This window comes from Pseudoliparis swirei, chromosome 9, assembly GCF_029220125.1.
Source record: "Pseudoliparis swirei isolate HS2019 ecotype Mariana Trench chromosome 9, NWPU_hadal_v1, whole genome shotgun sequence".
NCBI classification, from domain to species: Eukaryota; Metazoa; Chordata; class Actinopteri; order Perciformes; family Liparidae; genus Pseudoliparis; species Pseudoliparis swirei.
The window spans coordinates 7,835,252-7,859,407 of NC_079396.1; the positions used below are offsets into that span (position 1 = coordinate 7,835,252).

Consider the following 24,156-nt stretch of genomic DNA (forward strand, 5'->3'; position numbering starts at 1 on the left):
AGCTTCCGTTTTGGAACCGCTGTAATGGGCTCAATTAACTGATGAGGGTAATAATAACACAACTGTCTACCTAACCTATTGTCTACGTGGGGACGTCGTCCCAGCATTTACTACGGGGCCAGTGCAATGCCTATTAAGTGTTGATCATCTCTCGTGTAGTTAAGCTCAACTAAATGATGTGTTTATGATGGGACCGAGCCTACTTAAGATATCATTATATTAAACACTAAAACAGATACTTAATTCGTAATTAACCATTGGTGTTGCAAGGCGAGGGTCTTGGTACATTACAACGGAATCATCTACTATTCACATTAAACACGGTTATGAAAACGTCACACTGAAAACAGACACAGCTCGACGAGAGTTATACGTTTCCATATGGTTGAGAGCCAGTAACTGCGCGTCCACCACATGCCCGCGCAGGTGTGGCTCTCCGGCTCGTGCCCGTCGCCCCACTAATTCCCCGCCCTCCCAGCTACAAACTACAAACCCTCACGGCGCGTTCTCGTGAAGTAGTTCATTGTATTAGGTAGATACGGGAGGAAGCAAGGAACCGCTCGACTGACCCGCGACGCTGCACCGGGGAAGCACTGACAAATACGACTGCAAGCCATACAAACTGCAGGTAAACTATTTTACGGAACACCGGGGCGGTATGAAGTGCTGCTTAGCTCGTATTGCTACGTTTAGACGCTGACGGGATGATTTTAAAAGTTGCCTAAGTGGCCGTGCTAGCGCGGTTAGCTAACGTTAGCCCCCCCCCCCCCCCCCAACCGACCTCGGCGCTGCTTCCGTACTTTGCCACACACACAGAAAACTACTGTATTCTGGGAGTATGATCTCCTGAGAGCGAAGCACCTCGCCCAGACTCTAGAGAAGGCTGTTAGTAAACTGCGGACAACTTAAGTGACGCTTAGAAATGTCGCCGTAAAGACCGGCCTCGATCGGTGAGACGACCGGAGACAAACAATGAGGCCGTTTTCCTGAACTGGCCCCACTGACCAATTCGAGGTAACGGTAGTTAAAATGTTGTGTCTACTTTCCACACCTATTTTTATTTTGTACCGTTATTAGAATAACGTAGAGCTCTGTAGTACACGATTTCCTACTCTACCGTGAAGGTTTTTACTTAAGGTTTATTCTCGTGTCTTTAGTTTATTGGTGCTGCTACTGTGACGACAAATTTCCCCTTGGGGTTTAATAATCTATCTCTCTATCTATCTATCTATTTATCTATCTAAGTAGACTCGGCCCCCCGAGGAGTCGATTGATGTGATGTGGATCTTGGTGTTTAGTTTGGATCTGGGCCACCCACCCGTGTTTGCACTGCGGACACATCTGTTGCCTCTGTGATGACGCCATCGTTTTGGTGACCCACCCTGTTGCGAGCTGGTTTAAAAACAATGTTTGACCAAAACACCGGGAGCTCTCGTGGCCAAGAGACGCGACCTTTCCAGTGCGTTGGTTACAGTGGCTAGGGGTCCTTACGATACACCAGTCAATTTACCATCTAGGAGGAGAATATGTCACCATCTCGTTCGTGCTGGGTGATGCTTACAAAATGATCTGTCACTATCTTGTGATTGACCGTGGTTATTATTGATGATGTGACCATTTTCTGGGTGCGGGTTGTTTTCATGCAGCAGTTTACGTGGAGGTGGCTGGGTGGCACTAATGTACATTCTTGTCAAGCAGATACTTTTCGTGTTAAAATAATTTTATAATTTCACTTATTTGCGATGGTAAAGACACGTTTTCATTATATATAACTAATCTTATAGCACTGTAAAAATATACATCTGGGTTGTATGTGAGCAGTTTTGTGCAAGCGGATAGAGAATATTCCGAATGTAGTATATTTTTTATATTGACAGGGAGAAATCTTTTTGTAATTTCTTTTACATTTTTATATTATTCCCAAATACAGTAAATATGTGGTGATAGCATTTATTCCATTGATTTATATATACCACAGCTCCCTTTGCAGCACCGAAGGAAGATGTTACACACACACCCATGATACGGTAACTAACATTAGATCCTCCCTAATTTATACAAATAATATACCAATGACAGAATGATATCTAATTTCATCAAATGGCTAATTCATAAATCGTATTTATTTTTGCTTATGCTAAAGACCTCCTCGGAATACGTGCATGTATCGGATCTCCCGGGGTTTGTGCTAAAGATACGCGTGCATGATACTTTTTGTCTTTGTGGAAATGTAAATCCTTAAAATGTTGTTTAATAATGTCACTGCATTACTTTGTCTCCTTTATCCAAATGGGAGCATTTTAAAGGACAATCAAGGTTTTATATTAGCAGCAGTGGCGGCTGCAGTGGCATTGCGTCCATAGTGCGCTAGGGCGACGCCCCTCGTAAAATTTTGAGATGAAGAAAAAAATATAATATATATACTGTCAAAAACATTATATACCAAATCATTTAAATAGTAAATATACCGTGTTGACGTGCTAAATATGTGTGGGAGACCGTAAGCCTGTCAACAACCACTTAAGTTAAATGTGACCAAAAATAACATATCGCCACTCATCTTCACTGAGAAGCCCCGCCCCCTTTTCGGGGCGCCGGCCTAACGTGTGTGTACGGCAGCGAGCAAACATTTCACGGTCGTTTCGGCAAGGACGGCTTCTCATTGGCGGATGAAACTTGAATCTTGGGGCGCAAAAATTTGCGCCCTGGCCAATCACATAGTTTCTTATTTCACGTGGTTGGACTATTCGGCCAATCAGAGACCGGTATCATTCCCTCAGCCCAGAGAGCTCCACGGAGCTACGCGAGCAGGTAGCTAACCGGAGCTGGTTAGCTGGAGGCTCAGTGAGTAATGCGCTGTTTAGTTTCCCCTGTCTGTTGTTCCAAAGTCCTGGGACTGAAACTCTCTGGACTACAACGGGGTGAGGGATCTAAAGAGCTTCAGACAAGTGTAAGAAGCACAAATCTTGCCGCAGTTATATAGCTAACAGCATGAAGCTAACTAGCTAACAGCATGAAGCTAACCCTGTTTGAAGAGCAGAGCAGCAGAAGGAGACCGAACTGGCATCGAAAACACAACGAAGAAGTTCTGAAAAACAGACACATTCCCTCAAGAATGATGGAAACAGGCTGGTTACAGACATGATTGACTTTAACCAGAGAGTTATTGAGAAGTTTGCCAACTTTAAAGAGGGCTACTTTTCTTTACAAGTGGTGGGGCTACTCTGTCAAACACCCAATGTAACGTGCTGCATCTCTTTCTGAATCTATTCTGCTCTGAATAGTGAGGGTGAAACTCTTTTATTCTGTAAACCTCTGAAACACAACCCAATGTTCCTTAAAGCTGCTCTGAACCTCTCATGCCCAAAGTTACAGTGTGTTGATAGTTGATATTGGACAGTGTTGAGCACGCTGTGTTCTTGAAATAAAGCTTTGTTTTTTACAATATTTTACTCAAAACCTCTTTTCTTCTCATTGTTGAGTGATATACAAAAAAAATTGGGGGGGGGGGGGGGGGCGCAGTTGGGCGACGCGGTTTAAATATAGCGTGGGCTCCCTCCGGGTTCTCCAGCTTCCTCCCATAGTCCAAAGACATGCAGCAGGTTAATTGTTGTCTAAATTGCCCATTGGTGTGAATGTGAGCGTGAATGGTTGTCTGTCTATATGTTTTGATCCAACTGTTGCATGTATGGGGTTTCCTAAATTACATCCTGATGAATTGAGTCCACAACAACTATTTTAATAATGCATTTAAAGCCGTGTCAAAAAAGTCTGCAGTGCAGAATGAACATCATTTTACTGACAATTTTTAACGCCGAAAACGCCACAGAATAGTTATGCCTAAAAGCGATGGTGAAATCTGGTTATGTGGGTTTGGCTGGCAGGCTTGATGTAAACAAATTATAGAGCGTATTCACTCACGTGACCTAAATAAACTCTGGCGGCCATGTTGGGGTCCCACCACGGCATTGTTTTGCTTGTTTGTATGCCGCTCTTCCCTTAGAAATGACCATTATATCCTGAAGGAGACACGATTTCAGTTCAAAGCGGTGTGCCTTGTGATTGTGGTTCTGTGCCTCATTGTTGGATGTGTGACTAATGATTCAGAATATGGGTTTATCAGCTCAACAAGACAGGCTATTACTTCAACTTGTCATGCATCTACTCCGGCTTCACTCGGCGTATGAGCGTTAGGACTGTTCTCATGTGTTTCTGTTGAGACATCGGGTTGTGGGCACGTTTCCATTGACACTCGTCAATAATCTCTTTTTGCTTTTTTCGCCGAGCGAAAATCAATGTCTTTCACTTGCGCAAAAGGAACTGTGGATGGAAGCTTGGGAGGAAGCCATGAACGTGGCAACTCCGTCAGGCGATGTCTGCCTTTACTCTGTGATTCATTTCAAGGTAAAATAAAACACTTGCTCCATGGGAACAGCACTCAGCACGGCCAGCCAAACAGTCACTGCTGGTCCTGAATGAGCGCTGGAAGCGGCTTCATCCAGACACTCGTCCTGGAGGCGGAGCTGTGCGACTATGGATCATATATGAAACCAGACACGGGGCGCTTGATGTTCTGACATTTGTGGTATTTCCACAACAAGTATAACGCAGAAATAGTTGTTAATGTCCCATGGTCGATAGCGGAAATGAAAACTGTTTTACAGGAATGTGACCGGGCTATGTGCTGGTAACTAGCGAATTAACCACAAAGTGTTGAGCGAGTAAAATCAGGTAGAAAAGCGTTGCAAATATTCAATTCCAACCGCTGAAATCTTTCTTTGGTAATGCAGAAGGACACGAGGTTGCTGGGCTCTCGCATAATCAAACAGCGGACACGATAGCCAGGTCAACTTCTTCTGACATTTAATAAGTGGGACCCCAAGATGGCGCGATTGAGATTCTGACGTCACGTGAATACGCTCTATAGGCTGTTTTGAATGACAGGATACTGAAATAACCACACGGTGGACACACGATTAAAAGACAATACCTACCAAAGCCTTTGTTTGATTATTCCGTACATTCCTTTTGATGAAGTGAATCCTAAAAAGGCAGGAAGGCTGCCAGTTTTTGTCTTTCTATAGCCATAGCCAATGTTTATCACAAGTGTGTTGCCCGTCTCCTCTCTGGATCTATTCTACTCTGTTAATTTGATCCTATTGGGCTTATCCTTCATCTCTTAGCCCGTCTCTTAACCCTTGTGTTGCCTTCGGGTCAATTTGACCCGATTCAATGTTTAATGTCGGTGTTCTTTCGGGAGTCAACAAACAAACAAACATAAAGTACCTCACACTTGGAAAACAATATTAATTCTAATAATTTTCTGGAGATTTTAATAGCTGGGGTCATATTGACCTCAAGGGTAAAATATGTTAGTTAATATAAAGGTAACAGGAGGGTTAAACATTGAATCGGGTCATATTGACCCGAAGGCGACACAAGGGTTAATGTCATCTCATGCTCTCTTGTTAGACGTGCACTCAATTTGTTGTTAGTGTGACCTTCAGCATATCCTACATAACCAACCCTTCTCGTGTACAAAACAAATTACATTTGACCTTTTTTGGAAAGTTTATCCATAGCAGTGAGACCAAATAAACCACAAAGATAATGCCAGACATTTTCTGTCACGAGAAAAGAGTTCGGGCAGTTCAGAGTTCAGACACAACCGTCTCCATTGCTAATGAGGATTTTCCTGTTGCATTTCATTTTCATTTTGCCCATGTTGAGTGTTTCCTGCATTTTTCTTTTAAGCCAGGACAAGGTTTAGATACTATCTATTAAATTATAGATACTTTTTAGTCTGATAGTGTCAGTGCCACCTAGATGCTGCTTTGTAATGTTACTGATTTCAAGATGCTGATAGGCTGCTCTAAAAGAATAATTGTGCCTTTTTTAATGAATTGCTTAAAGGCACCTAGACAGCATTTGTTGAAAGGAGGGCACATTGTTATTTACCCAGTGCACCCTCTGGTCAAACGTTTCAAGCATTGACCATACAGTCACCTCGAGGCTACAGCTGCCCCCATTTATGTATTTTCCTTTTTCCTTAAGTCATGGAGTGAATGGTCTAATCTTTTTTGACACTGCTGTCCTACATGGAGTGCGCGCCCCTCTGTGGCCGTTTGTGCGGGCGCGGCTGCTGGTGGACTCGACCGCCCCTTTAATGCGACTTCTGGTGTTGCATGATGGGGGGGGGGGTGCAGGTGACTTTTTCTTTGCGCCGCCCCGATGCGCGCCGGCATCGGAGCTCTGCTGCACGCGAGACAGAGAGCCGAGAAGTGTTAACGCGACACGTAGAGACAGAATGACATGCTGCTGGTCAGATACGATCAATAACAGACGTTTAGTTTAATAACAGAACAAAGGCGTCTTTAAGAAAAGGACCTGACATTACTTCTTCTGTAATCTGGCGCGATAGAGAAAATTACAGGTTGGCGGGCGGAGTTCTTTTGAATTTTTTATACTCAAAATTGTCTGGGAGCCATATATGGCTCGCGAGCCATAGGTTCCCGACCCCTGCCCTTGTGGGACCTCTGCACTCTGCTGGCTATCACTGAAATCAGAATCTGCCGATCCGATAATACCGATCACGGTGTCGATTGAAGCATTCTATTTATTGTGTAGCATTATTGCCTGGGACTGAGGAAATACATATATAAAGCACCTCAAACATTAAAGAAATTACCGATTTCTTTAAACATTTAGGACTTTAGATTTGAAAAGTCTCCTAATTGAGATAGTAAATATGTTTGATTGTCAGGCTAGGGGAAGTCAGGGACGCCCTGAACAAATCTGCATCAGTCGTTGCCTGGGACTAAGGAAAAACATCTAGAGCGCCTCAAACATAAAAATAAAAAAAACGATTTCCTTAAACATTTAAGACTTTTACTTTGAAAAATTTCCTAATTGATACATTAAAATTAGAGATGCACCAATCAGGTTTTTGGTGCCGATCACTGAAATCAGTATCTGCCGAACCGATAATACCGATCACGATGTCGATTGAAGCATTCTATTTATTGTGTAGCATTATTGCCTAGGACTTTTACTTTGAAAAATGTCCTAATTGATACATTAAAATTGTTTGATTGCTATTGTAGGGGATTTCAGATATGTATGGAACACATCTGCATTATTCATTTCCTGGAACTCTTGGGGAAATCTATTTACAGGACTTTTTTTAACATACAAAAGTCTGACTTATTTTTATAAACTCTTCCATGGTACAGTAAAAATGTTTTAATGTTAGCATAATTTAAGTTAAATCTCAGAAAAGATCTATAAAGATACAAAATCAGTTCATTGTTTACTTTTATATGTTCGTGTTTGATTTGTCGACATCTTATTTTGATAAACGGATGTTGTTTCACGTGGTTCTTTCCGCTAACTTTGCAAAACGGGATGTTGTCACTTAAATCCTTCAGCTAACTTTATCAAAACCCTTGCGCGCTCCCGATCGAATGCGTTTACCATCATCAGTCTATAGGGGCTCAGACATGTGAGTGTCGGCTGAGTTGACCCAGTGATTCAACTCAGGGGACAGAGACGCCGCTCTGTGCGTGAGGATCCCCTCGTGGACCTCTGCACTCTGCGGCCCTCGCGGGGCGCATCGTCTGCGATGCGCGGCGATTGAAACGTCTGATAGTTCTCGCAGATGTTACGTCATCTGATCGGCCGTTTTGTGAACGCCGATCAAAACCGATAATGGGTATATCGGCCGATATGGATCGGCGCCGATCAGATCGGTGCATCCCTAATTAAAATTGATTGATTGCCAGTGTAGGGGATTTCAGTTATGTATGGAACACATCTGCATCATTCATTTCCTGGAACTCTTGGGGAAATCTATATACAGGACTTTTTTTAATATACAAAAGTCTGACTTATTTTTATAAACTCTTCCTTGGTACAGTAAAAATGTTTAAATTTTAGCATAATTCAAGCTAAATCAAAAACGATCTATAAAGATACAAAATCAGTTCATTGTTTACTTTTATATGTTAGTGTATGATTTTTAGACATCTTATTTTGATAAATGGATGTTGTTCTTTCCGCTAACTTTGCAAAACTGGATGTTGTCACGTGAATCCTTCCACTAACTTCATCAAAACCCTCGCGCGCGCTCCCGATCGAATGTCGACTGAGTTGACCACGGAGATCCGAGTGTCGGCTGAGTTGACCGCAGTGATTCAACTCGGGACAGGGACGCCGCTCGGTGCGTGAGGATCCCCTCGTGGGACCTCTGCACTCAGCCGGCTGGCCCTCGACGGGCGCATTGTCTCTGTTGTTGTTCGCCGCGATTGAAACGTCTCTGATAGTACTTTTTTGCAGATTTTATGTCATCTGATCGGTCAAGTTTGATCGGCCATTTTGAGAATGCCGATCAAAACCGATAATGGGAATATCGGCCGATATGGATCGGCGCCGATCAGATCGGTGTATCCCTAGTATGTGTGTGTATATGTGTATGTACACTAGGGCTGCAACTAACGATTATTTTGATAATCGGTTGATTATTTTATCGATTAATCGGATAAAAAAACAAAAAACTTAAATTTTCAACCCTTTATTCAAAACAGGGTCCGTATGGTCATGGAAAACCTGGAAAAGTCATGGCATTTTTAAATGGCTCTATGCAGGCCTAGAAAAGTAATTGAACAAAATAAAATCCCAAAATATTTGGGAAAGTAATGCAAATTTGTTTTATTCAAATGTTAATTTACATGGTATATATACGGTATGCTTTGGAATTCTCATTGTTATTTTAAATACTACATCGTCTGACTTTGTCACGTATAGACAGAGTTTTCACAAAATGTTTAATCATGGAAATTTGGTTTAAAGTCATGGAAAGGTCCTGGCGATCCACTGGTCACCATGGTGATGAACCCGTCACAAACAGACTGACAGCTTTCCTCTCCTGAGCAGTGGTCCCCATGTGGACCGGCCCCCTGAACAATATCAGAGACCCGTTACGATTTATTATTTGTTTCACCCGCTGCCGTTGAGATTGCAGTGAGATGCGGAAAAAATGTGAAGTGGTGCTCTTCGCAATAAAACATCTTTGATGGACGTGTCGCGTCTCGGCCAATCAGCGTTCCGATATGGACAGCGTTTGGGAAGTTAGGTTAGCTTGAATGTTATGGTGTGTTCACACCGGATGCGTCAAAATTGTGACGCGCGTCGAGATTACATGTTAAGTCAATGCAAAGCTGCGTCGAAGCTGCGTAGCTGCGTATTTTCCAGCGAGCAGCGCGTCAGACGCGTTTGAAGCGGCACGAATAGAGAGTTCGTCGCGGGGCGAACTGAGCGAGCAGACGCAGCTCCTCGACGCGCGAGTTGAAATTTCCCAACTCTGGCAGCAAAGACGCGTGATTCATAGTTGCGTCAGCCAATCAGCGTTGAGCAGCTCCGCTCGTCATCGTTCTGCCGGTTTAAAAAAATGGAGGAAAAGATTATTGTCGCTGTCTGTGGGCACCCCGAACTTTACGATACAACTCTTTATGCTTACCGAAACCGGAGCTATAAAGATAAAGCGTGGAACAAAGTCGGAGAAGCCGTGGGACTACCTGGTAAGTTTTGAATGTATGTATTTGCTTTTATTCTCGCTATTTGTTGTAATTTACTATGAACCAACAGCCGGCATATGTGTTTCATGGCAGAGGAGATCTGCCGCCGTAGGTGGAAAAGTCTCAGAGACACGTATCAAAGAGAGAAGAGAGAGAGAGCAGCGAGAAGCGCAGTGGGAGTGCAGCTCAGTCCACTAAAAAGTGGAAGTACTCTGCGGTCCTGTCGTTCCTTGATCCATTTATTACTCCGCGTCCGACGCGTCTGGTGTGAACACCCTTTTTTCGACTCGCGTCGAGCCTGCTGCATCAGACGCGTAGAGAATTTTTTCGACGCGTCCGGTGTGAACACACCATTAGTCCGCTACATCTGCTGCTGTCACGCTGCACGGTGTAGCGATACTAACAATGTACCCGTACGTTAAAAACGATGTGATTTAGCATATTTTTAGGATCGATACTTCATTAAAAGAGCGCCCGATCAGAGCTCACGCGCTGCTCCGCTCCGTTAAATGTCTGCGCAGCGCAGCGCTCACACAGCGAGTGGCGTCGTGGCTTATCTCCGTTGCCTTTCTCCGTGGAAAAATATTTTCCGCTATCCGCCACAGAATAAATAACCACGTTTTCTACGTTATCCTCTTGTGGAAATGCCACACACGCAGGGTTGCCAGGTCTGTGTGACAAAACCAGCCCAATGGCCAATCAAAACCAGCCCAAACCAGCCCAATGGCCAATAAAACAAGCCCAAAAAACAAGCCCAATATCAGAACTCAAAATATGCCCGTGCCAAACCATATACACTGCTTTTAAAGTCCAACAACATTGCTATCATTTCCAAATGTATTGTAATATCTACAAAGTAACAACAAATGGTTAGTATGCCAGCATTAAAAGCAGTTTTCCCGAAACAGTTATTTCACCTAGGTCCTAAAATGGCCTTGTGTAATTAGATACAGTATATTATCATAAATAAAATATAGCTCTTCCTCCCTGCCTGGACAACATGAATGTACTGTTTTTACTTCATATGCATTTACTGTAGTTAATGCAATACCTTATTTCAACTGAAACACCTTATGTTGCTTCACTATATTTTTATCATATACTTATAGTTCAAACAATGTACGCACTCGACAACTGGAGAACGGAGCAGCATTTCGAATGTGTTTCCCCGTTTTGCTGTGGTTTTGGAGATCACTGTGGTGCGCACGAATCTCGGTTTTGCAGTACCGACAAAAAGCTTTGGTATCATCCCCAGCCACACGTTCTATCCATTCTTTAATTCCGTTTTCACTTTCCCATTCTTTCGTATATTTCTTCCCGTATTTAGCCCACTTACCGAGTGGCATGTTTCTCCAGTGTAGCTAGCTACACTAACTACCAGACCAGAGTTGGGATCGAGCGGGTCGCGGGAGACTGAGAGCGTTAGGTGTGTGTGTATGTGGGCGTGTCCCATGTCCATGTGTGTACGTGCTGATCTGGAGTCAGTTTGGTAGGATTTGGGTAGAAATAAATTATTTCATTTAAAATATGGATTTTTATTTAAAGATATTCATGTAATTTGCATGCAAAATAGGTCTACCCGAACCAGCGGACAAGAAATTCAACCCGCGGCAACACTTCAAAAGTAGCCCAATTCCGCGGGAAAACCGCGGACCTGGCAACACTGCACACACGTCTCTGGAGTCTGGGCTCATTTTCTCGATTTTACAAAAACATGTAAATTCACCTTTTAAAGGCTTTTGCATGTGACACATCCCAGTGTTTCCCCCACCATTCTATCAGGGTGAGGCCCCGCCCCCCTGTAATGTTCTCTATAGCGCCAGATTACAGCAGAAGTAATGTAAGGTTTTTTCCTTAAAGACGTCTTTGTTCTTTTATTAAACTAAACGTCTGTTGTTGGTCGTCTCTACAGCAGCATGTCATTCTGTCTCGACGTGTCGCGTTAACATTTCTCGGCTCTCCGTCTCGCGCGCCTCAGAGCTCCGATGCCGGCGTGTCTGCGCGCGCATCGGTCGGAGCAACAACAAAAAAAGTCCCCTGCACCTTCTGCACCGACACATCGCCCTCTGTTTCTCTGTGAATATCGAGGAGCAGACAGTGCAACAGAGGAGTGCAACAACTTCAACGCACACCGGAAGTAAACAAAGTTGCGTTAAAATATTTTCGTGCCTTAATCGCGGCCAAATTAATCGCATAGATTAACGCGTTAATGCTGACAGCCCTAGTATATATATATATATATATATATATGTGTGTGTATTAGAGATGCTCCGATCAGGTTTTTTGGTGCTGATCACCGATCACATATATATCACTTATAAGCTAGATAGCTTCAGCCTTGACCCTTTCGATCAGCCACTTTCTTCTTTTGTTGAATTCTGATTGTTGTATATTTTGCTGATCGAAATACACTAAACTAAGTTTAAAACTCCAGCTCAGCTTGATGAGTTCTGAAAGCGCAGTAAGGTGTCAGGAGTTTGCCCTCTATCACGCCTACTGACTCACTGTGATGGTGAAAGCAGAAAGGTTGAGAACCGTGATTGAAACCGCACAGTGCTGCACCTGTTTTCGATGGAGGAGGCAATAACCCGTCCAGGATATGATTTATTTATTCTCTATAGGGGGTCCGATTGTCCTTGTGCAGTTAACATGTACTGCGTGAGTATAAAAGTTGTCCCTGCGGCAGTGCCACCATGGCAGATATGCTGCATTTGATGTGTACTTGGTGTGCACATTGTTCCCTTTCAATTATCAAGGGACATTTCTGTTTTTAATACTGTGCTTACACTATAAGTGAAATGTGATCATAATTATGGTAAATATACAACACGGAATTGAATGTGTTTGTGACTTTCTATAAAATGGCATTTCCCCAAAATTGAGTGATCCAAGATGCCAATAACACAAAGCGACATGACTAATTTTCCCTAACTTCCCTTAACTCTGTTGGGCAAGCGTGCTTTCTCACACCAACACTGACATGTCTGAGTCTTTTGCGGTTCTGAATTACTGGTACCTCTGGCTACATTTTACTTCCTAGTAGCCCTTGTGTGTAATGTGTTTGTGTTGACACCGGTATGTTGTGTAAGGACGGGAACCTGCAGTGTAGGGATGTTCTCAGACATTTGGTGCAAACTTAACACGGCACCAGCTCCCCATTGTAGTCTACCCTGATGTCAGGGTTTTTCCTGCATAGAGAAAATTTGGGCGCGTGCCTAAGCCGTTTTCCCGAACGCCTATGACAAATCCCGAGCGCCTAATGCAGGGCTATTCAACTTCAGTAGCAAGTGGGCCGAATAAGAAAATCACGGGGGGTGTGAGGGCCGCACAGAATATTGATCAAATAATGGCTAAAAATGAAAAACAGTAATGTATATTTCCACAGGTAAACAATCACACACATCTCTTTTCTTCCACTTTATATAATCAGTTACAGACTAATTCCATTCCAAAACACAGGAAGGCTATCAAGCATCGATACAGAAGTGCAAAAGTTACATAAAAAACATAAACAAAAAATAAGACTGTTTTTCTGACATGTCCATATCCACAAATGGAGAAAACAATTTGAAAATAGTATAATAGTATTCAGATATCAGATTAACAATAAATGAGCATGTTCAGGAAACTATCAAAAACAATTCCAAGCAGAAATTAGGTAGTTACAGCAGGTCCATATCCCAAAATGCATAATAAGCCTTCAACAACATTTCCAAGCAGAAATAAGGTGCTTTGCAGGTTCATATCCATAAACACAAATAGCCAGATAATTCTGGTAAAACAGCATCCACCAGATAAACAAAAAATGGGCCGACTCATGATATTATCACAAACAAGCCAACAATAAGGTGCCTATAGCAGGTTCATGTCCATATTTGTTAAAGGTAAAAACTAAAACTCCAGACAAACCAAAAGGGAGCCTGCTGAACCATAAAACAGATTTGTATTCTGTGCATTTTCAGTTTGATAGCATCACATGCCTGTCAGGGTATTTTACTACTACACAACTACCTTAATTATCAGACCTATGTGGTTTTGAGCCTGAGAAAAATTGCATTGCCTTGATTTGGCAATTTCAACATAGTTTGGATCATAAGTAGTAAGGGCAACCCTGAGACACCCGTGTAGCTTTTCATTGGTCATGGAGCAACATGCCCTTGTTTTGATTGCATTCATGTGAGAAAATCTAGACTCTCATATGTCGGTGGATCCAAACATTGTTAGTATTAGCAGCGCCACTTTCCTGATTGTGGGGTACTGGTATTGGCTAACATGGTTACACCAAAAATTCACTGCACCCTCAGACAGCAAGTGCTGCTTTAAAGCAAATGAGGACTGGACATCAACCATTTCCATCTGAAGAAGGCTCTCATCATTACCTCTTTTGCTTTTACACTGAAGTCTGCCTCAGGTTTGATGGAGAATGGGTCACGAGCAAACTGCAGTACCTCAATAGGAATACTGAAGCCTTGGAATCTCTCAGTGAAGTTATCAGTCAGATTTCTCATAGTTTGTCATGACTGGCGTTACGTGTGCCCCAGGTGCTGCACTCATGAATGCACAGAGTTGTGAGAAGTGCAGCAACCTTCCTGACATTGGGTCTGACGTGACAATCGTTAACTTTGTTTTGAAGGTGCACAGCCTCTCAACAAAATCAGCGATAGACTTTTCCCGCCCCTGAACTTCCAGATTCAAAGTGTTCAAGTGTCCAAAAATGTCACAAAGAAAGTGGACTTCTGCCATAAACTGTTCATCCAACATGCGCTCCAAGAAGTGTGCTGCCCGTTTGTGTTTACACGTGCGTAGGAAAGACAAAATCTCCTGGCGGAGTTCACAGAAACGTTCCAAAACCTTTCCTTTGCTGAGCCACCTGACATCACTATGAACCAGCAAGTCAGTGTGCTCTGCAGATGTGTCAGCAAGCAACATACGGAAGAGGCGATGTTGAAGGCTGGAGGTTGAACGGATGAAATTCACAATGTTCATAACAGTGTCCATGTTGTTCTTCAGATCGCCGCTGAGCTTTGCGCACAGTACAGCCTGATGAATGATGGTGGAAAAACTGCATATGCGGGGCTACGGCTGCCAACCTGGCCACCAGCCCTTTCACTCTACCGGTCATAGCAGGAGCTCCATCCGTAACCAACAAGCAGACTTTTTGTAAATCCAGTTCATGCTCATTAAAAAAACGTGACAATCTTTTGAAAAATCGCTTCACCTGTAGTGTCCCTCCAGCGGAACGAGCCCCAGTAGTTCCTCCCGAACGCGCACGCCATCATAAAACCTCACATATATGCACAGCTGGGCCATGTCGGTACAATCAGTCGATTCATCCACAGCGATAGACATAAACTCTGCTTTTCGAAGGTTTTCCAAAAGCTTCCCTTCGACATCCGTTGCCAGTAGCTCCAGTCTGCGGAGAGTTGATGTGTCCGAGAGAGGCATTTTTTTTTATGGACGAAGTGACGCTTGCCTTCACTTTATCGTCAACAATCATTTCATCAATAACTGCAAGCATGCAGTCTTTAACAGTCTCCGACTCGGTAAAGGGCCTCTTCTGTCTGGCTAGTGTCCAGGCTACGCGTAGATATGCTATCATGGCTCTCTCTTGTTCCGTGCAAAAGCGACTAAGGGTACACTGCCCTCGTCGAAAACATGCTAACAGTCCGTTTACTTTCCTCCTCCGTTCATCAGAGCCCTCGGGAAAACTGTTCGAAAATGAGCCATGATTCGACTTGTAGTGCCTCTTCACATTATATTCTTTCATCACAGCAATGGATTCGCTGCACAATAAACACATTGGTTTGTTGCTCATTACGGCTGGCAAAGTAAATAAATACTTTTCAGTCCATTCACTTTGGAATTGGCGGTTTTCACAGTCAACTTTCCGACGCTTCGCCTTTGAGAGAGACATTTTGCAGCTTAATGGTAGCGTCAGCTAGCGCAGGTGTTTCAGTGGTCAGCCAGACCAGAGCGCAAGTGAGGAGTGGGTTACGGCAACCAACACGGGTGCGTAACATAAAGATTAGAGATGCACCGATCAGGTTTTTGGTGCCGATCACTGAAATCAGTATCTGCCGATCCGATAATACCGATCACGGTGTCGATTGACGCATTCTATTTATTGTGTAGCATTATATTGCCTAGGACTATGAGGAAATACATATATAAAGCACCTCAAACATTAAAGAAATTACCGATTTCTTTAAACATTTAGGACTTTTACTTTGAAAAATGTCCTAATTGATACATTAAAATTGATTTATTGCCAGTGATGGGGATTTCAGTTATGTATGGAACACATCTGCATCATTCATTTCCTGGAACTCTTGGGGAAATCTATATACAGGACTTTTCTTAACATACAAAAGTCTGACTTATTTTTATAAACTCTTCCTTGGTCCAGTAAAAATGTTTTAATGTTAGCATAATTTAAGCTACATCTCAGAAACGATCTATAAAGATACAAAATCAGTTCATTGTTTAATTGTATATGTTAGTGTATGATTTGTCGACATCTTATTTTGATAAACAGATGTTTCACGTGGTTCTTTCCGCTAACTTTGCAAAACCGGATGTTGTGTCACGTAAATCCTTCCGCTAACTTTATCAAAACCCTCGCGCGCTCCCGATCGAATGCGTTTACCGTGAACATCAGTCTATAGGGGCACAGACATGGAAGTGTCGGCTGAGTTGACCGCAGTGATTCAACTCGGGACAGGGATGCCGCTCGGTGCGTGAGGATCCCCTCGTGGACCTCTGCACTCGGCCGGCCCTCGCCGGACGCATTGTCTCCGTTGTGGTTCGCTGCGATCGAAACGTCTGTTAGTTCTCGCAGATTTTATGTCATCTGATCGGCCAATTTGATCGGCCGTTTTGAGAACACCGATCAAAACCGCTAATGGGAATATTGGCCGATATGGATCGGCGCCGATCAGATCGGTGCATCCCTAATAATTAGTTATTTAGAAATTAGTGGGACCTTATGATTTATGATTGCGTTATTTAAGTTGTGTGTGAGATTTAGAGATTTCTTGGTAGAAATGGAATATTAGGTTCATAAATATTTTTTAATTTGTGTACGATTGCCTGAAGCTAAGAATCGTTTTTGTTACATTAGATGGAGCCGTTGATACCCGCATAGGCAGATGAATCACGCATATAAAGGAGATTACATTTTCAGGTTTTCCTTTAGGTTAGAGAGGCACTTTTTCCTGCTCTGTGGTTGCATATGTTGCACGTTATTAGCTTTGACATGAATATCATGCGATTGGTCGTGTGTGTGTGGGGGTCCTTGGTTAGACTGTGCATCCGTAAGTGAATGTACATCGTGTATATTAATAAAAACATTGCTTTGTGTACAGCTATGTACGTTAGTTGTTAGCTCCGGTGCAGCCAACGTAATTATATCTCGTCCTGCTGATTTCAACTTGATTTGTTGTTCACAATATGGCACTATCGGGTATCTGCGACTAGAAAGCACAACTATCAATCTCCTATTTTACATATTTTTTACATAAGATCTGTAGTCGCTGTAACGGTTACTCTTCTGATTCTACGTGTTGTCTTTTTCACGTTTGTTGACCATAACCACCTCCTTCTCTGTCTTCCTCCAGGGATGGCAGCCATCCGTAAGAAGCTGGTGATAGTCGGGGATGGAGCTTGTGGCAAGACCTGCCTTTTGATCGTTTTCAGCAAGGACCAGTTCCCTGAGGTCTACGTCCCCACTGTGTTCGAGAACTACGTAGCCGACATAGAGGTGGATGGCAAACAGGTGAGGCAATTGCAGTGATTCTGTTTCGATAGTACCGGGTTTTTACGATTTTTTGGGAGTATTTCCTGATCCGATGTGAGGTCCTGGGACAGGATGTGTACAGATTGTCAAACCCGCTCAGGCCAATTTGTGATATTGGGCAATATAAAATAAACTGAATTTAATTGAATCTATCGATCTGCTCTTTTATTTGTTGCTCTGGCTTTCATCTTTAAAAAAAGGTTATAACACCATTTCATGTCATGACCAAGTAGTGCCCCATGGGAGCGAGATAGATCCAAACTTGAGACGTGTTCTTGAAACGACTGTTTTGCTTGGTAAATAAATGCCACCTATGGACTCAAAGCTGATTATTTTATTTTGAAAATAATAAAAGACTTCGTACTATTAGTTTTTTAGATACTATTGGGCAGTATATTTGGTTTCCCTAACTGTCACAACACACCCTGCCTCTTTTAGTCTCTCGATGTTTCTTTGTGCTTGCATTACATTCATTTTATTCTGTGTGCTTAATCACACTTGATGCTTTAATTCTACCCTCTGGGCCAAGGGAGCAAGTGTGGATAGAACTACACTGTTCCAATTTCACGTCTTCCCTCACATTACAGCAGTCATCTGCTCAATTCATTGTCTAAATATTTGTATATCTCTGTGGGTCATCTTTTAGGTGTTTGAAACCTGTGTTTAATCTAAAATGCCGTCAATTGCTTTTGTTGTAGAGCAATGCATACATGTCCTATGTGGATACAGATGGACAAATTGGCATTCTTCATATGCACAAGCCTTTCACAGCCCCCAGAACCGGCACATTGTGGGCTTAGGACTGTCTTCCACTGTGACTCAGAAACTCGTAGGATATCTTCTCCTCTGGAGTGTGACTTCCAGGTTCCTCTCCAGACAACTGCAGCACCCAGCCCAACTCATCAGCCACACACCCACATGTCCTGACCTCATTATGGGTTAACGATATTGTGGGGATGTTGCGTCTTTAATGGCTGTTATATTTCTATACCTCTGTGCTGCTGAGAATAACTTGGGCTACTTGCCACACTTCTCCAAATCTGGCTTCCTTTCCGGAATGAGCTATTGCTCAAAAAGGCTTCTGTACGTCACTGTCACATTTTGTACTGTTCGGGCCTCAGGGCCATGTGCCAGAGTGCTCATGAGGAATGAACAATTGCATAATTGGTCTGCGGGTGGGTGTTTTTTAATTAGACACCTGTATTGAATTAGTTTGAACAGGCTCATAGGTGTCTCATATATCTGTTTATAAAACAACTTTTTCTCTGAATGTTTTACCAGCATAACTGAAAAATTTGAATTGCTTTTCCTCTTTTACTTATGCAATTATGATGTATTGATTTCTTCACACTGAATAATACAAATAAATCTGTACTTTTTTGCGGTTCTAGTCGGGATGAGGTTGGCTGCAGTATTCGTTTATTTTATCTCTTTACTTCCTGACCAGTGTAAAAGTTATGTTGATAAAAGATGGACATGGTGTATTAACTTCTCTCCCTCCCCTTTTTGGTCTTCACCTCCTTCGCTCCCCATTCCTTTGTCCTTCACTTCACCCTCAACGCGTGTGTCAGGTGGAGTTGGCGCTCTGGGATACTGCGGGTCAGGAGGACTATGACAGACTGAGACCTCTCTCCTATCCAGACACTGACGTCATCCTCATGTGCTTCTCCATAGACAGCCCCGACAGCTTGGGTAAGTACAAACCACAGACAGACCGACAGACATTTACACATATTCATGCATGACACCAGATCCCCCCCATGTGTCCGTTTTTATAAGAACTTATTTCAGGGGCCTGTCGATGGTGTGTTCATCCGGTTGTGACTCTTAAAACCACTGAACTACTTACATTTAGACTTTAGACAGATTTCTTTTTCCACACTTCATGCTCAGTTGAGATAGGAAGGCCCTTCTTTGTGATTTTTCTTTTTTTCTTCAGAGGCAGAATCATTTTTGTAGTGACTCACATTTTGAATTAAATCCCTTTGTAAATGTTCGTCTAATAAAATGTCTGCTTCCTGTGATTTAGCTTTAACGTATTTTAATATACGGCAAATATCTTTTATTCACGGGTTTAATTGTCCGTTTTCCAATTTGCTTTGCATGAAGAAATGGCAACAGTATTTATCTATAAGTTTGTGAGATTCTTCAAGTAGTTTTTAGCATTTCCTGTGTTTTGAAGGAGACGTACACAGAGAGGCACATAAAGAATGGGCTTGGTGTGGTACACGCAGCACTGGAAACTTGTTTAATAGTTCGGTCTCTTTTCCTTTTTTAATTGAGCTTTGTTGGTAGCCTCCTGTCACTAGAAAGTGTATCCCACAGTTGGAAAAAATAAATACATTAAAGATCCATCACCTTGATCTGGAATTTCAGTGTGACAACCAAAACTCTCTCGGACATGCACACACAAAATAAAATCATCTGATTATTGCTCTATTGCTTCCTTATTGTTTTCTTTGGGTTTTTTTCCTTCACAGAAAACATTCCTGAGAAGTGGACCCCAGAGGTCAAACACTTTTGTCCCAACGTTCCCATTATCCTGGTTGGAAACAAGAAAGATCTGCGCAACGATGAGCACACACGTCGAGAGCTGGCCAAAATGAAGCAGGTACTTTAATCAGAGTTCGTACGGTCATGGAAAACCTGGAAAAGTCATGGAAAATACTTGAATCACAAGTTTTGGAAAAGTCATGAAAATGTGTTATATTCACATGTTCATTTACGTTGAGTTTAAAATAAATTCATATGTTTTTGAAAGGAAGACACTCAAAATATAAGCCGGCATAAGCTCTCATACTATTGGCACAATTATTATTTTTTCTCGTTGCAAGTGAACGCACCTTAATTGTAAAGTTCGCTAGCTCGGGAAGCGGTCGGGATAATGTACTATGCCAGAGAAGTGTAGATTTAACCATGTTGGCTACTCTGTGTGGTGGCAACACATTAGACATATCAAATATTGGAGAGGAGACATTAACGAGCCATGCTAAAGGAAGCAGACATCACAGCGCTGAGCTAGCGGAGCTACGGCTCCGCCATCACCGACTAGCGGAGCCACAGCGAGGGCAACTGCTACCCCAAGCAGCGCGTCTCTCTCCGGTAACAAGCAGGTGTTGATACCCGATGCTGTAACAAAGTGAAGCCCTGACTGTGGAGGTAATGTGGCCACTGAAGGTTGCCAATTCACATTGTTCTTTTAAACATTAGAAGATGCCAGCCTGCTATGTGACACTTGTGTTGAAAGCAAATGTTCATCTCTCTGCTCATTGTGGCTCCTTCACTTCAAGAGTCATGTTGTCAACGTGTTGAAGGGCCGATGTCTTTCTGTCTGACCAAAGCCTGAACCACTATTTAAAGTACAAACAGATGGAGTTGCACATAAAGGATAATAGTCTGACTTAAAGGATAAACATTTATATAAGTGTTTCTAAGAATAAACATGTATAAAAATGTTTATTTGAATCAAACTATTGTCTCTTATTCATTTGTTTTATTTAAGGTATATTGTATGCTTCGTAATTCTCATTATTTGATTACTACATTTTCAAAAATGTTATGTATACACTGAGATTTCAGTTTGGTCATGGAAATTTGGTTAAAAGTCATAGAAAAGTCATGGAAATCCATTGGTCAACATGTGTAAGAACCCTTTTTAATGTCTGCTTCTAATTACTATTTAGAATTTTTATTTTTCTTCAATACAGATATGTTAACATTTTCAACAGCTACTACTTGAAAAGTAAACAGACCAATGAATGGTTTTCCTTTGCCAACTTGCTGGATTTCTCTTTGTCCAATAGGAGCCAGTGAAGTCAGAGGAGGGTCGGGACATGGCCGGCAGAATTGCGGCTTTTGGTTACATGGAGTGCTCCGCGAAAACCAAGGATGGCGTGCGGGAGGTGTTTGAGATGGCCACCAGGGCAGCACTGCAGGCCCGCCGCGGAAAGAAGAGCAATAAATGTGTCTTGCTGTAAAATGGCTGACATATTTGGACTGTTTTCACCCTGGGCTTCTGTACACAGCCACTCGGGCTTGGGTGGGACAGAGGGATTACTAGATGGGGGAGGGAGGGAGGGAAGAAACAAGTGCAGTAAATGACTACCGCTGTAAAATGGCTGTTTGTTGGACTGAATATACCGGGGACTTGGGTTTGGTGGAGAAAAACGGGTGGGGAGGGGGGGGGAGGTGACTACTGCTGTAAACCATTGGGCTCTTTACCGGTTTTCCATCACGTTGGGACATTTACACCAGCCACCTGCTAAATGCTCATCCATTTTGTCTTTTCATAAAGCCACATACACTGATAGAGATTAGTAGGAGATCCTGGCCCAGCTCATGAATATAATTGATTAGGTTGCTTGTTAATTATGGGATGGTCCTGACTGTTCAGTATGGACAACAACAAACAGGTTTAGTTTTCTGTCTGGATGACTCGACAGCTTAATGGGAGCAAACAGACAGTGTAATAAATGAGTACCACTGTCAGGGGCTCGCCAGTTGTCCGTTTCTAACTGAAAGTAGGGCTGTGTGATATGTGGAGAGGTGCAGGGATGGCAAGATGAGACTGAAGCGTGGGTGGGACCCTGATGAAACTGCACACCAAACCAGGGAGAGACTTGCAGTTTTCATATACAGGGCAGGTTATTTGCCCTAAAAAGTAGACGAATCAAAAGTAAACTTAAGCTTGTTTTTTTATTTTTTTTTATGATGGTTCAAACGGGTTTGAGGTTGACCTCAATGAGTAAAATAAGGCATGTTAAAATATATATATATATATATACATTGTTTTATCCACAATGTTAATGGTCACGTGATGTCAGGTGTCCGGGTCTTATGTGTCGTATTATCAGAGCGGCAGGGGAGCTACAAGCTCACATGTCCAGCTCGTTGCCATTTGGTCTTGCTGTGGCTAATCTTGTTCTCACAGAGACAAACAAATTGAGCCGCATTCTGGATTAAACTGCAGCTCGTGCTGTTTGAATTATGAGTGAAATTGCCCTTGGTGCTGGTTGTTAAGCTGCTTACTATGCGTCATTGTACAATCTATATTTCAAGTGGCTCGCCGCTAGCTGAATTTCACTTGCTGCTTTTAAATGCTAAACGCCTCACCATGAAGTGTATTAAAGGACAGTGTGAAGTTTGCCAACTTCCAGAGGAGCAGCAGTGTGACGCACTCGGCATCTGGGCTGGACATTAAAGAAGGACCCCCTTGCTGGTCAATCTTTACTGAGGCTGGTTTGTCTACTTTTGGGAGTTCATCAGCTGGTCGTTAAACTATCTGCAGACCGTATCGGTGGAAGTGGAAAAATGACAATGGTAGTTTTCTGCCCCACGTACTACAAGCTGACCAGACTCTACTGCAGCTCAGCACCCATCCCTTCCTGATCCACACTGGCGAATGCTGGTGCTCATCTTCCCCTGGTTTGAGACTAGGACTAAGAACAAGGAGAGGAGAGTATTGTGTTTACAAGCACACCCACACTGATCTCCTGATATTGTGTGCGTGTGTAGGCATGTATAAAGGTCAAGTGTACAATTATCCATAACTAGTTCATGTTTGATAAAAAGAAGGTGCCTGGGATATACCATGTTATCAACCATCTATTCATGTTTTACCATCTGCTTTAACAGTTCAACTTATAAAAAGACAAACATGTCACACGTGACCCTTTTTTATTTATTTGTGTTTATCCATAAAATGGTGCATGGAAATACCAGAATTGTCAGGTTAGGCTGCCAGATGGATTTTGGGGTTTTAAAAAAAATGTGCCTGTGATCTTCGTCACCTACCGGCAGAGTGAGAATTATCCACCTGCCGTTTGTATGTCATACTTTTTGCAAGGTCTTTCCCAGTCATATTTGGGATTGCTCAGCAACCAGCTTTCCCTGACTCTTCTGTGTTTTACTGGCAGATTCAGGCTCTCTTTACAGTGTTGAACCCTCCTGTTATTCTTCCTGGTCTACAGGGTGGAGCCTGTTCCAGAAACTTGGTCTTGTGGTGTTTTTCTACTTTTTATTTCCTCCTTTAAAAAAAAGAAATAAATGTGTTTATCAGTATTTAAAATAAGAGGTGGAAGACTGGGACTGCTTATGTGTCATCGCGATAGTTAATTCTTCTTTTGTGCTTTAAATAAATCTGATTTACAGTTGTTTTTTAGGACCCATCGATCATCCCTGCCAAATGCTGTTCGGCAGACAGGAGAAAGGCTGGCCTCTCAGCTGCCTGTCTAGAGCATCGCCAGCTTTTCGCGCTATGAACACAAACTTGGCTGAAAAGACAAATGGGGGGGTTATGCACAAATAATTTTTATTTATACTTTTATTTTATTTTTAAATCCTAATTTTGGATGCTGAAGCAGTGATGAAAACCAAGCTGTATGCAAAGTCTGTAAATATAAAATGTGGGTTTGTTCATACTAGACTATACACACGCACAGGACTGGAAACTATTTGTAAACTAGCTTTGGTTTGTGTAATAAATTACTTTCTATAACACACTCCTATTCATTGTGGTCTCAGCAGGGCTGGAGAAGAGCTATTGGGTTCAATCAATATATGGAGTACCTTTAACCCTTGTGTTGCCTTCGGGTCATTTTTACCCGAATCAATATTACACCCTCCCCCCGCCTATGGGTCATTTTGACCCGATTCAATGTTTCACCCTCCTGTTACCTTTATATTTACTAACATATTTTACCCTTTGGGTTCAATTTGACGCCAGCAATTAAAACCTCCAGAAAATTATTAGAATTAATTTTGTTTTCCAAGTTTAAGTGTGAGGCACTT

At 42.6% G+C, this 24,156-nt stretch overlaps 1 protein-coding gene across 2 annotated transcripts; it reads left to right on the plus strand.

Annotated features, from left to right (window-relative positions):
• The first annotated feature begins 480 nt into the window (after positions 1 to 480).
• On the plus strand, positions 481 to 23,867 carry rhoab (ras homolog gene family, member Ab). Of its 2 annotated transcripts, none has more exons than XM_056422606.1 (5): positions 481 to 628; positions 17,189 to 17,346; positions 18,939 to 19,059; positions 19,848 to 19,978; positions 21,171 to 23,867. In XM_056422606.1, exons 2-5 carry the CDS (start codon positions 17,191 to 17,193, stop codon positions 21,342 to 21,344), a joined length of 582 nt encoding a protein of 193 aa, XP_056278581.1. In that variant the 5' UTR covers positions 481 to 628; positions 17,189 to 17,190; the 3' UTR covers positions 21,345 to 23,867. The 2 variants fall into 2 exon arrangements, with proteins under 2 accessions (XP_056278581.1, XP_056278582.1); XM_056422607.1 differs by lacking the exon at positions 481 to 628 and adding an exon at positions 936 to 1,014.
• The last annotated feature ends 289 nt before the right edge of the window (positions 23,868 to 24,156 follow it).

Coding starts and splice junctions, on each gene's coding strand:
- rhoab (XM_056422606.1), top strand. CDS start 17,191: ATGGCAGCCATCCGTAAGAAGCTGGTGATAGTCGGGGATGGAGCTTGT. Junction 19,060..19,847: donor AGACAGCCCCGACAGCTTGG/GTAAGTACAAAC, acceptor TTTCCTTCACAG/AAAACATTCCTGAGAAGTGG. Junction 19,979..21,170: donor AGCTGGCCAAAATGAAGCAG/GTACTTTAATCA, acceptor TTTGTCCAATAG/GAGCCAGTGAAGTCAGAGGA.